At 38.3% G+C, this 13,068-nt stretch overlaps 1 protein-coding gene across 1 annotated transcript in view; it reads right to left on the minus strand.

The window, feature by feature from the left end:
* Nucleotides 1-13,068, minus strand: part of LOC106883719 (histone-lysine N-methyltransferase SETD1) — a 70,395-nt gene that overhangs the window by 10,901 nt on the left and 46,426 nt on the right. Inside the window, exon 12 of the mRNA XM_052973772.1 lies at nt 8,909-10,179. Within this exon, the coding sequence (XP_052829732.1) occupies nt 8,909-10,179 (1,271 nt within the window). The remainder of the gene's footprint in view (nt 1-8,908; nt 10,180-13,068) is intronic.

Below are 13,068 nucleotides of genomic sequence, written 5' to 3' on the forward strand. Positions count from 1 at the left end.
GAGAGAGAGAGAGAAAGAGAGAGAGAGAGAGAGAAAGAGAGAGAGTGAGAAAGAGAGAGAGAGAAAGAGAGAGAGATACTTGCAGACGACAATATGCATGGATGTATCTGTTTTTGCATGGGTGTATATGGGTATATATTTGTATATAAGTGTCCTGTAAGTCTATATGTATGTATTTATATATACTCAAGTGTGTGTGTGTGTGTGTGTGTGTGTGTGTGTGTGTGTGTGTGTATTGCCAAGGTATGCCCTGCACCCTCACCACTACAAGAGGCTGCCTGTTGGCTGAAAAGAATTTTGCTTCCCCTCTTCAACCGTATCTTCTCACCCCCTCTACTAGCAGATGCTTACCCACAAAGGCTTTGAGGGAATGAAAGAAATTGTAATTCATGCTACAACCAATCACATTTGCAATAATATGTGCAAAGACCTGCTGCCACAAGGCAAGAACCTGCAAAAGTCTTTCTTCTAGATACTGAAAACAGTCCCTCAACTACCCTCTCATGCCTTCCAGGTCCACAAACTTAGAGCAGCCACAATCAATGTTGGCACAATGAAAGGTAGGTCTGATGATATTGCTGAAATGCTTGACTGTGTCATTGTGTGCTGTGTGCAAGAGATACAATGGAGCAGGGCTTCAGCTAGACTGCTTGTTGGCAAGGAGCAGAGATACAAATTCCACTAGGTGAGCAGTAGTGATGGGGTAGGTACTGCAGATACACTGAAGTAGGTGGATAAGATGGTTGAGTTAGTCAGAGTATGTGATAGAATTATTAAGCTAAGAATAGTCTTGTGTAATATAACAGTGACATATATCTCTGCATTTGCTCTATATGCCAGTCTAGCAGATGAACAGAAGGACTGTTTCTATAAGTCCCTTTTACAGCTATTTCAACAATGAAAGACAATGACATTATCATGGCTGGTGACTTCAACAGTCACATTGATCAGTACTTCAATGGATCTCGTGGTATGCATGGAGGTTATGGCTTTGGTTCTAGAAATGAGGCAGGAACAAGATTGTTGGAGTTTTGAGATGCAAATAGCTTACTGGTTTGCAATACCAGCTTCAGGAAACCTGCCAGTTATTTGACTACTTTTCAATTTGGTAGGCATTCTAGCCAGGTTGACTACATTCTCAAAAGAAACAAGGACAGGCAGATACTTGTGAATGCAAAGTCTTTCCCAGGTGAAGAAAGTACAATTCAACATAGGTTAGTGGTTTATCAACTTCAGACTTAGGGTTAGAAGGACCCAGAGACACAAACCGATATGGAAAAGGAGGTTATGGAAGGTCAAGGATCCTTCAAATGGGCAGCGGTTTAGAGATGTTCCAAGTGAAACATCTGAGGAGAAGAAGAGATAGATAGAGATGTAAAATATACAGGAGGAATGGAATTTCTTTCAGGATAACCTTCTGAGGGTGAGAGATAACACAAGTAATTACAGAGGTATCAAATCGCTGGACCAGGTCATGAAAGTTACAGAGGGTGTTATAAGTTCAATTAATTAGGAAAAGAGTTAGAGTAGATGAGATGCAGTTTGGTTGTGTGTCAGGTAGAAGTACAACTGATGCTATCTTCTTAGATAAATGCAGAAGTATTTAGCTAAAAGTAAACCATTCTATTTGGCATTTGTGGACTTAGAAAAAGGCTTTCAACAGAACCCCTCACTCAGTGATATGGTGGTCTCTGAGGAAGCCAGGGGTAGATGAATGACTTATGAACGCCATACAAACTATATACAGGAGTGCTCTCAATAAGGTGAGTGTTAGCCATGAGTACAGTGATGGATTTAGTGTGCAGGTAGGTGTGCACCAGGGCTCAGGGCTCAGCTCTCAGTCCCCTCCTATTCATCATTGTTTTCCAGGCCATAACAGGAACTTAAGACCAGCTGTCCCTGGAAACTATCGTAATGACCTTGTGCTTATAGTGGAATCTAATAAAATTAGAAAAGAAATTCCACATGTGGAAGTAAAACCTAGAATCAAAGGGTATTAAATTTAACTTAGCAAAGACCAAGGTTTTAGTAAGCAAGAAAACAGACAGGACCCTAGCCACTTTACATAAATGGCCCTTCTCAAAGGTTTAAATAGGAATTCCATTTGGTGTATCAAGTGCAAGCTATGGACACAAAAGAGGTGCAGTGGAATTACAGGCTTGTCAACAGAGAGAGTAATTTTTGTATGTGGAAGATGGCACAGGATCCATAAAGTCCAAGGTCACACAGGAAATAGCTTCTCTTACCTAGGTTACCTAATTAGTAGTGGAGGAGGAAGTTCAGAAAATAATAACAGGATAGGTAAAGCTCAGAGAACTTTTACTTCTATTGGCAACAAAATCTCTCTCTCTCTGAGTGAAAGGCTGATTGTATGATGCTTGTGTATGTACAGCAATGCTCCACAGTAATGAGACATGGGCCCTGAATGCAGAGGACATGCAAAGACTAGTGTGGAATATAGCTTGTATGCTCTACTGAATGTGCAATATTAGTGTACATGTACAACGAAGTGCAAATGTGTTGAGAGAAGAGTTATGCATAAGAGGTATCAGATGTTGTATGCAAGAGAGAAGATGTTGACAGTTTGGTAATGTGATGCATATGGATGAGGACAGTTCCATAAAGTGTCAATTATTTAATGTGGACGGAATTAGGGGAAGAAGGAGACCAGGAAGGTTTATCTCAAGAAGCTGAGTCTTACAGAGGAAATGAGAGATGGTTGGTGCTTTGCTGTGTACAAGAAACCCATCCATTACAGCAAAGATGATTTTTTTTCCTTGTATGTATGTCCCACCCCATTTTCATCCACCCTCCACTATCTATGGTACTAGTTACATGAGAGCAGAATCAGTACATATTACACTCCATCCTCATTCCTCATCATCTGCCACCCCCACTCTTGTTCTTCACTCACTACACTAACCCCTAACTCCACTTGTTTATTCCCTCCCCACATTCTTATGGATGCATTCCCTCTCTCTCATCCTCTTCCATGATTCATCAGCCTTGTCCTATCTGATACCTTCTTTTTCTTTCTTCCTTGAGAGGTTGCTCTAGCCCCCCCCCCCTCACTACCTTCCATTCATCTCCTTCACTCACAAGTACCACCTGTACAGCAAAACACTTGTGCTTGTCCCTCTATACTCAACACCTGGCCACTCATCTCCACCTTCCCCACCCACACTTCCTCTTAGTAGTAAGGGTTCTTTTTTCTTCTTTTCTTTCTTCTCTGCCTTTTTTTTATCTTGTAAGTCACATGGCATCCTCGCAAGTGCCAGAGGCACAAAAACAAAGAGAAAGGCATCCAGTACACACTGTAAAGGGGTTTGTGTTTGAAAGGGTATCCAAACATAGAAACCATGCTAAAGATGACAATGGAAATCAATGCAGCCATCTGGGTCACCAGTTCCCTGTCAAACCGTCCAACCCATACCAGCATGGAAATGGATATTAAATGATGATGATGATGATGATGATGATGATATATATATATACTTTACATTTATTTCTAAACTACAGAAAATATAGCATTTCAATTTGAATTACTATAGTACACAAATTTTCATAAAATTTCTTTCTCTCTTCCAAAGTAAGAGAATCCATGTTTTAAGACAACATATCCACAAAGCAAGATAATCAAAGCAACAAACGTTCATTAATTTCATGGATCAGACTCTTCAGCAGAAACGATCAGGGACTAACACTAATTGCATCATCAATATATTTAAGCATATTTAAGGGCGGCAAGCTGACACAATCGTTAGCATGCCGGGTGAAATGCTTAGCGGTATTTCGTCTACCATTACATTCTGAGTTCAAATGCTGCCGAGGTTGACTTTGCCTTTCATCCTTTTGGGGTCGATTAAATAAGTGCCGGTTACACACTGGGGTAGATGTAATTGACTTAATCCCTTTATCCTTGTTTGTCCCCTCTATGTTTAGCCCCCTGTGGGCAATAAAGAAATAAATATATTTAAACATTTTTTTATGTTCTGTACTACAAAAGGTAAAAAATGACTTTTTGTTTTGAAGATGTGAGTTGTTGCCAATGTGTCAGGTAATGACAGATTTTAGATTAACCCTTTCGTTTCCAACCTGGCTGAAACTGCCTCTCGCTCTGAAGTACAAATGTCTTGTTTTCGTAAGTTTGGAATTAAAATTTCCCACCAAATCTTATTCACAATTTATGTTCCTAACACTAGCTGAATGATAACCAAGTTATTTTACTAAATTCTTTGTTATATTTAAAATTGATTGAAAGAAACACAGAGCATCTCAACAGAAATATGGTAACAAATGGGTTAACTTGAACCTATGTAACACACATTTGTTGTTTGCTACTGAAATAAATTAGTATCAAAGCTGATTTCAAAAATAGAAAAAGTAAAAAGCAACATGTAAAACTATATAATTCAATTTTGAAATTACTTCAGGTTATCAAAACCAAATCATTTCTGGAGAAATTCATAGTCATGAATCATAGATTATGGCAAATTAAGAGTAGACTGAATAAAAATTGCTTTGTAAAGTGGAAAAATGGTCCGATTCATGGAAGGTTTCTATATGGTCGTTTGATAAGGTAAAAATAAGAATCAAGTCCCATTCAAATTATACCTTTTCTTTAAAATGAACATATTTAATAATGCGGTCCTATATACACAATGCCTTAAAAAAAAAATAACAGGCAAAGATGGTCATAAAAAAATCTGATTATAGTCTGCTTGGTCAAGAGCTGACCTGGGCTAAACAGCAGCAACAACAACAACAATAAATGCTAACACAATATTTTAATGCTAATTTTTTCAAAACTTTGCATGACGGCGTTAGGAAGGGCATCCAGCTGTAGAAACTCTGCCAAATCAGATTGGAGCCTGGTGCAGCCATCTGGTTTCACCAGTCCTCAGTCAAATCGTCCAACCCATGCTAGCATGGAAGGCGGACGTTAAATGATGATAATGATGATGAATGGCCAGTTAGTTCAATACTTGTGCCGTGTTAATGACTGGAGTGTGTGTTCCAAAACCAGACTAAAACTACTTAACCACAGAAACATAATTTTTCTTTGACTCATCATCCATATCTCGCACTCAACCAACACAACCACTTCTCCACCCATCATAACTCTAAAACCCCATTCTAAACACAATACTCAATTATTTGCCCTCAAAACTGCAACTTTCTGGAATTCCTCCCTTCCAATATTTTATGTAAAAGTGCCTGTGTTGTGCCACATAAAAGCACCCATGTGATGCTGCATAAAAGCACCCATGCAGTGCCACATAAAAAGCGCCCAGTACACTCTGTAAAGTGGTTGGCATAAGGAAGGGCATCCAGCTGTAGAAACCATGTCATATCAGACTAGAGTCTGGTGCAGTTGCCCAGCTTGCCAACTCTGGTCAAACCATCCAACCCATGCCAGCATGGACAATGGATGTTAAATGATGATCCATCATACCACAAAGGTCATGGGTACTGACATTGCTCTTCCACTGGGAGAAAAACAAAACACAAAAAAGATTTTAGCAGATCTAAACTCTGGCAACTGGCACTCCGTCAGTTAAAATGATGAAGATTCCAGTTGATCCAATCAATGGAAAAGCTTGCTTGTGAAATTAACGTTCAAGTGGCCGAGCACTCCACATACACGAGTACCCTTAACGTAGTTCACTGGAAACTTCAATATGACACAGAATGTGACAAGGCCGGCCCTTTTGAAATACAGGCACTACTCATTTTTGCCAGCTGAGTAGACTGGAGCAACGTGGAATAAAGTGTCTTGCTTAAGGACACAACACCTCACTGGAAATTGAACTCACGACCTTACGATCATGAGCCAAATGGTCCTAACCAGTAAGCAATGCGTCTTCACCGATCTAAACAGAATTATTATAATAAATCTAATTAATCTAATTATTATGGTGAGCTTTGACATGTAAACAGTCCCTTCTTGTGAATCTATTTAGCACATGGTATATACTATTCAACTGGTTCAGATCTAAACAGAACCAGTTAAATAGTATATACCATGTGCTAAATAGATTTGCAAGAAGGGACTGTTTACATGTCAATGTTCACCATAATAATTACAAATGATTTTTTGAAAGACAGCATTGCAAACAATATATACTCTGATATTCAAATGCTAATGTTCACACACTATTATTATCAGTGAATGCAATATTTGTTCTGATGACATAAGAAGCATGGAAGGTAGCAAACTGGTAGAACTGTTAGCATGCATGGCAAAGTACTTAGCAGCAGCATTTCACTTGTCTTTACATTCATCATCATCATTTAAAGTCCACCTTCCATGCTGGCATGGTTAGGTCAGTTGACAGGAGCTGGTCAGGTAGAAAACTACTTCAGGCTACTGTGTCTGTTTTGGCAGGGATTTTAAGGCTGTATGCCCTTTTTAATGCCAACCACTCCGCAGAGTGGACTCAGTGCTTTTTATATGGCACCAGCACAGGTGAGATCGTTTTGGCATGGTTTTTACAGCTGGATGCTCTTCCAGATGCCAACCACATTACAGTGTGGACTGGATGCTTTTTACGTGCCACCGGCACTGACAGGCTAACCAAGTAACTCACAAGACAAGGAATTATGAGAGGGGAAGGGGGCATTGGAGGAGTGGAACTTGTGTCAGAGGATGAAAGGTTAGAGTGTGATATAGAGAGAGTTAAAGAATTGTTAAACAGGTTTCACTATAATCATACAAAATAACTAGAGTTGGGTAAAAGGTATTTAAGTAATTCAAGTGGGACAATAAATCAAGTGACAAGTTCCTTATGAACACTATGCAATATATAAGAACTTGACACAATTAAAAATTATTTATTTAAAAACAAATAAAGAGAATAAAAATTTAATTCTTTCTGGATGTGCCCAACTATTTCACTATGAGATATGTAATACTGGTGAATGATCTTGCTATGACATTATTCTTCCTTGTGCTAACCACTGATGTTGTCTATCATTGATAACACCCAGTAACAAAACAGCTACAGAACATATCATTTGTACCTTGTTGTTCAAGTATTCTTACTGTACACATTCAACAGAGCATACTGGAAATGATTCTAGTCTTCTCATGTCTTCTACATTCAGGGTTCATGTCTCATAGCTGTTTGTACACAAACATCATACAATCTGCCTTTCACTTTTGAGAGAGAGAAATCTTTTGTTATATCAACGGAGGTCACAGTTCTCTAAATTTTCTCCAGCCAGTCCTTATTCTAGCAATTATATTTTGAGAACATCTTCCTCCACTGCTAATTAGGTTACCTAGGTAACAGAAACTATCTACTACTTTCAGAAATCCTCCTGACCATTAGAGAAAGTCTATTTCTTGTGTTCTTCATGTCTATTGTTCCTCAGTATCTGCCAGTCTACTTTCTCTGTTAACCTGTCGGTGATAACACTGCACTTGTTGTGTGTCCATATTTTGCATTGGGTATATTATACGGAATTTCTATCCACATCTTTTCCATATAATGAGCAGGATCATTTTCCTGCATGCTGTAACTTTGGTCTTTTTTAATAAACTTTAAGGCTCTTTGATTCCAGGATTTGCTTCCACACTTGAGATTCCATTTCTAATTCTACAACTGCTTCAATTAGAAGAACATGATCATCAGCATATAGCAGTTTTCACAGTTAACTGGTCTTGAATTCCTGTTATAGTCTGAAGGACTATGATGGGCAGGAGGGGTGGCTCAGAACTGGTCCTGGTGAATGCCTACCTTTCTGTTAAATTTCTAACTGTACTTATTAACCCTCAACCTCACTGACAGCACCTCTGTACATGGCCTGTATGGTTTGTATGACTCTCACAAACCATTTGTCTCTTCTAATTACTACAGTAACCACAGTGCAAATCTTCCTGTCAAAGACAGTGACTTTTAACCAAGTGCTTCTGCAGTTGCCCTTACAAGAAAGACAACATCAAATAGTAGCACTTCTTGACATAAAACCAAACTGAATCTCATCAAGGTTAATCTCCTTCCTAATTAATTTAATGTAACTTTCATAACTCGTTAGCAATTTAATACCTTTGTAATTCTCTTTAAGGCATCCCCTTTACTCTTGTAGTAGTTTACAATAATGCTGCTACACCATTCATAGGGTATAACAACTTCATGTGCAACCTGACTAAGCAGGTAACTAGGCTGTATCCTCCAACACCAAACATTTTAAGCATCTTACAGTAATTTCTGATGGTCCTGGGACTTTCTTGCCTTCATATCTTTAACTGCCTTATCGTACTACCATCAACTAAAATGTCTTTTTCCTTCTGTTGGGTTCACATTGGGAAGACACTTCTCCTATGCATTCATCACATTTAATAGCTTCTTGTAATAGCACTTCATGTGTGTGTGTGTGTGTGTGTGTGTGTGTGTGTGTGTGCGTGTGCGTGCGTGCGAGCATGCTTGTGCTTGCATCTTTGCATCTCATTACTAGGTTATTGGTGCTGGTTTAATTGTCCATAACATGACGAAATATCTAAGAAAAACTGATAGAACAATTACTAAACTTAGAATAAATACAGGGGTCAATTTCATTGACTAAATGCTTCAAGATGGTACCCCAACATGGCTACAATCCATTGACTGAAGTAAAGAATAAAAGAATATATGCTAGATTTATATGAAGAAATTTACAGACATTAATCTCCTAATTTTAGCAATAGCTGCTTTATCATTAGGTACAACAGGTCACCTAATTTAGGAGCAGACATCTAATACTTTCCCAACAAAACAACAAAACTATAGCACTACAACAGTGAAGCAATTATTATCGTCATTAAGAAAAGGCTGTAATGAGGAAAATCAAGGCATTAACAATTCTTTCCCACAATCATAAATTGTTCAATTTGCTATTAATAACTAGAAAATACTTTGTTGCTTACCAGACTTATGCACCGGTCTTATCTGTTCATCTGTTTTCCGTTTCTTTTTTGGTGGTGGTGGGTCAGGGATGTCTGTGTGTGTGTGATCCACCCAAAATATATCATTCAACCAATCATACATCGGATCTTCCGACTGCAATAAAGTATCGTATGTTCGCTGGAGAAAGATTATGTCTTCTAAGTCAATTCCTTTATTATATATGTCAAAGAAGATTTGTTTTTCTTCCTGATAGGTCCGAGGCTGGAATTGAACTTTTGGTTTAATTACTGTGTCCATAATATCACCTTCTCTTTCGTTTACCGATTTATTTGTGATATCACTCAACATTGAATCCTTGGTGCGTTTCTTTTTCTTTTTGGGTTTTAATCTATCATCATCTATTGCCATCTGACTTTTTGGCATGGTGACGCCAACTGCTGATGCAGCAGCAAAATGGTCACCAACTGCCCATGATGGTCGCATCTGTACTTCTGATGCAGACTCATCCGTTAATTTATAGTCTTTAAAAGCTGTCTCAGATAAAGCTGAGTTGCCCGTTTCCAATGATTTACTTTCATCGTGAATACTTCCAATTGCATGAGGTAAGCAGTAATTGTGATCAATAAATATCTCCACAGGTGGATTATCCTCGTCACATGATTCAGTACGGTCTGAATCATCTGAGTCATCAACACTATGACTGGTATCTTCATCTAATTTTAAGTTCAATGATGGTGAAACTCCTTGTGGCCCAGCAGCAACATAATCGTGTTCAGCAATTGCAGGAACAACATATGCTTTTGACCGATCTGCTTTACACACATCTTCATCGACCGCAGTAGTCATTTCTGATGAGATATCAGCAACTGGTACATCCTGTTCATTTGTCATAGTGGAATTTCTATCTTCGTCTGTTTCATCCCAAACTTTACACGGTTTCTTTGCAAAAGTATTTAAATTCACACCATCTATTTTGTCTGACGTAACATCAGCTAATTCTGCACCACTAGCCAACACTTTTGGTGTTATCACACAATGCTCTGAATCTACTAATGAAATCTGTTCATCCACTTTGTTTTCATTATCAACACAAATTTCAGATTTTTCAATATTTTTTGTTTCTATCTGGTCCTTTACCAAGTCATTTGTAATAACGTTTTGACATTCATTCATTTCTAATTCATTAACAAGTAAATTTTGTTTTGTTTCTTCTTTGACTGGAGATGATGGAAGTTTAAGACACACAGATAATTCTGGTTTTGAATTATTTGACACTTTGGGTTCAGTTTCCCTGCAATAACATCAAAAACAACGTATGAATTTCTATCAAAAACAACGTATGAATTTCTAAACATAAAAGCAAAGTAAGGAAATACAAATAACGGGTGACACAAAAGTGGTGTCAGTTGCACAATCAAGAGTATAAATGCACATGTACACAAATATAAAGATAATAGAAATATCTGTCCAGACAAATCACAAGTATATCTGTAACCAAACCATCACAGAAGCAGTTAAATGTCTTGACAGTACAATCGAGGTTATTAGACGAACTGGATGATAAATTCGAGAAAAACAAAAGTGCAACAATTTGAACACTTCACCAAATAGCAGTCGTGTTCTTCAATGTCAAATATAAAATTTATACGTTTCAACTTTGCTCTATAGTTATCTCAGCTTTGCTTTCTAGACTAGATACATCACCTTAAATCAAAGATATTCAGCTGAAATAAGGTAAAAATTAAAAAAAAAGGTCAATACTTCAGAGAAAATCAAGATCCCTAGTACATTATTTACATTTTGACAGATATTTGTCCTCATCTTGTTTGTTGTTAACACAACGTTTCGGCTCATATACCCTCCAGCCTTCATCAGGTGTCTTGGGGAAATTTCCAACCTGGGTTCTCATTCCTAAGGTATCTTTCGATGATATCATTATTATTCAGGTCACTGCCTGGAATTAAACTCGGAATCTTGGGGTTAGTAACCAGCGATCTTAACCACTATGCCATATGCCTGCTGAAAATACCTTAGGAACGAGACCCCAAGTTTGAAATTTCCTCAAGACACTTGATGAAGTTTTGCTTTTTCTAGTACCTGTCTCACCTTCCACCTTAGTTCATTTCCTTGAGCTTTTGGTATCTTTACGGCTATCTCCTCAATAGGGGCTATTATGTCCAAATATGGAATGCGCTTGGTGGTTGTCGCAAAGTTGAGACCTTTGTTTAGTACTGCTTCTTCAAAGCTTTCCAGGTGTCAGCTACTTACATTAATTACTTCTTTCACAGGTGGGTGACGGATTTCAGTCTCTCACCTTTGAATTTCATAAACTTCTTAATCTAGCATGTATTCACCATTTCAAATTCTTTCATGTATGACTTTTCCAGATCTTGTTCATCTCTGGTTATTTTCCTTTGATTTTGTTATTTAGCTGATGTTTTTCTCCAATGGTTGTAATGGATCCTCTCACGGATGAGGGCATGTCCTGCCCTTTCCTAGCTATATATGAATCCACTGGTGTCATTATATACAAGCGAGGTGGTTTTAGCTTTGAGTCTTTACATCTACACAGGATGGTTAGATGGTTTGAAAGACGAGCTAGTTTTTGATGGAATTTCTCTATAAGTCTCCATTGAAGTCTAATGTCAGCTCCGTACCAATTAGATAATACAGTTCTATATTTAAGAGATGAGGAATTATTTACATTATTTACAATTGACAGATATTTGTCTTCATCTTGTTTGTTGTTAACACAATGTTTTGGCTGATATACCCTCCAGCCTTCATCAGGTGTCTTGGGGAAATTTTGAACCTGGGTTCTCATTCCTAAGGTATTTTTCGATATTATTATTATTATTATTATTATTATTATTGTCTTTCAAGTGGATGGACGTGTCTCCTGAAGCTCTGTAAGTTGTTGCTGAATTTTGTATGAATATTTGTTGAAATTTGTAATATTTGTGTATATTTGTGTAGCCAAACCAACTAGGTTCTTGCGGAGATGGTCAGTTAGGCGAAGTTTTCCCCGTTTTAGGGGCAAAATTTTCATTTAAATTCTTGAAATTTCTCATTTCATACTTATTAATTTTTGAAAAATGTCTTTGAAGAGAGCAGCGAGCTGTTCCCTTCTTTGTGTACCACACCCTCTGGAGACAAATGACAAAACAAGTCGCACGTCAACATGCCCATCTCACGTCTTAAAAGGCAAAGAAATAAATTTCGAAGAGCATTCCACCACGTGCAGCGCTACTGAATCAAATGTATTGAACCGCCTTTCCGATATACATTTCTCTGCTCTTACCACCACTATTGCTCCTACACTGGAGAAGGAGGAAGAGAAAAAGAAAAACATACTAAAGAAGACATCAGCAACACCACCAAAAGCCATTGTAACGGTTTCACTTCTGCAGAGCTCGGAAGAAATCAAAGTTACAATGGAGGAAATAAAGGATGCAAAAGAGTTGTTAAGGAAAGACGGAAACAATGTCTTCCTTAACACTCCACAAGCCCTAATAAAAGAAACAAACAGACGAACAATTACATACAAAATTTTCAATAGAAATTACAAGAAAATAGAAATTTCTATAAATTTGCCGGACAGCACAAGAATACACATTGCTGTAGAGAGACGAAGGCCAAAGTGTTACCTCTGCAGCAGTGACCAACATTTGAAGGTAGACTGTCCTATCTACAAGCATAGAATGGAGGCAGAGAAAAAGAAAAAATTGCAGCAGCAACGACGACAACAACAGGAGGTGCAGCAGAAAGAAAAACCTAAAGCCTCCACACCACCACCACCACGAAAAGCGACACCACCTCCAACCATCACCATACCAACACCAAAGAAAAGGCCACCACCACCACCAACAACAACAACAACAATTTCAACAGAAATTTCATCACCAACTGAAACAGACCCCAAAGACATCCCCTTTCCTGACCAAATCAGCTCGGATAGTGTGAGTACTGAGTGAGAAAGGGGAGTGGCACACTGTGCCACCAAAAAAAGAGAGAAGGAACAAAACCAAAGGAACAAGTGACAAACAGGGGAGGTGCGAGAAAGGAGAGCTTCCCAACATCATCAACAACAACAACATCCCCTCACAACAATTAGCAACACCTTCTCCACCCCTAACACCACAAACACCAACACTTACAAACACCACCAACGTTACAGCAA

The sequence above is a fragment of the Octopus bimaculoides genome, chromosome 16, assembly GCF_001194135.2.
Source record: "Octopus bimaculoides isolate UCB-OBI-ISO-001 chromosome 16, ASM119413v2, whole genome shotgun sequence".
Classification (NCBI taxonomy): Eukaryota; Metazoa; Mollusca; class Cephalopoda; order Octopoda; family Octopodidae; genus Octopus; species Octopus bimaculoides.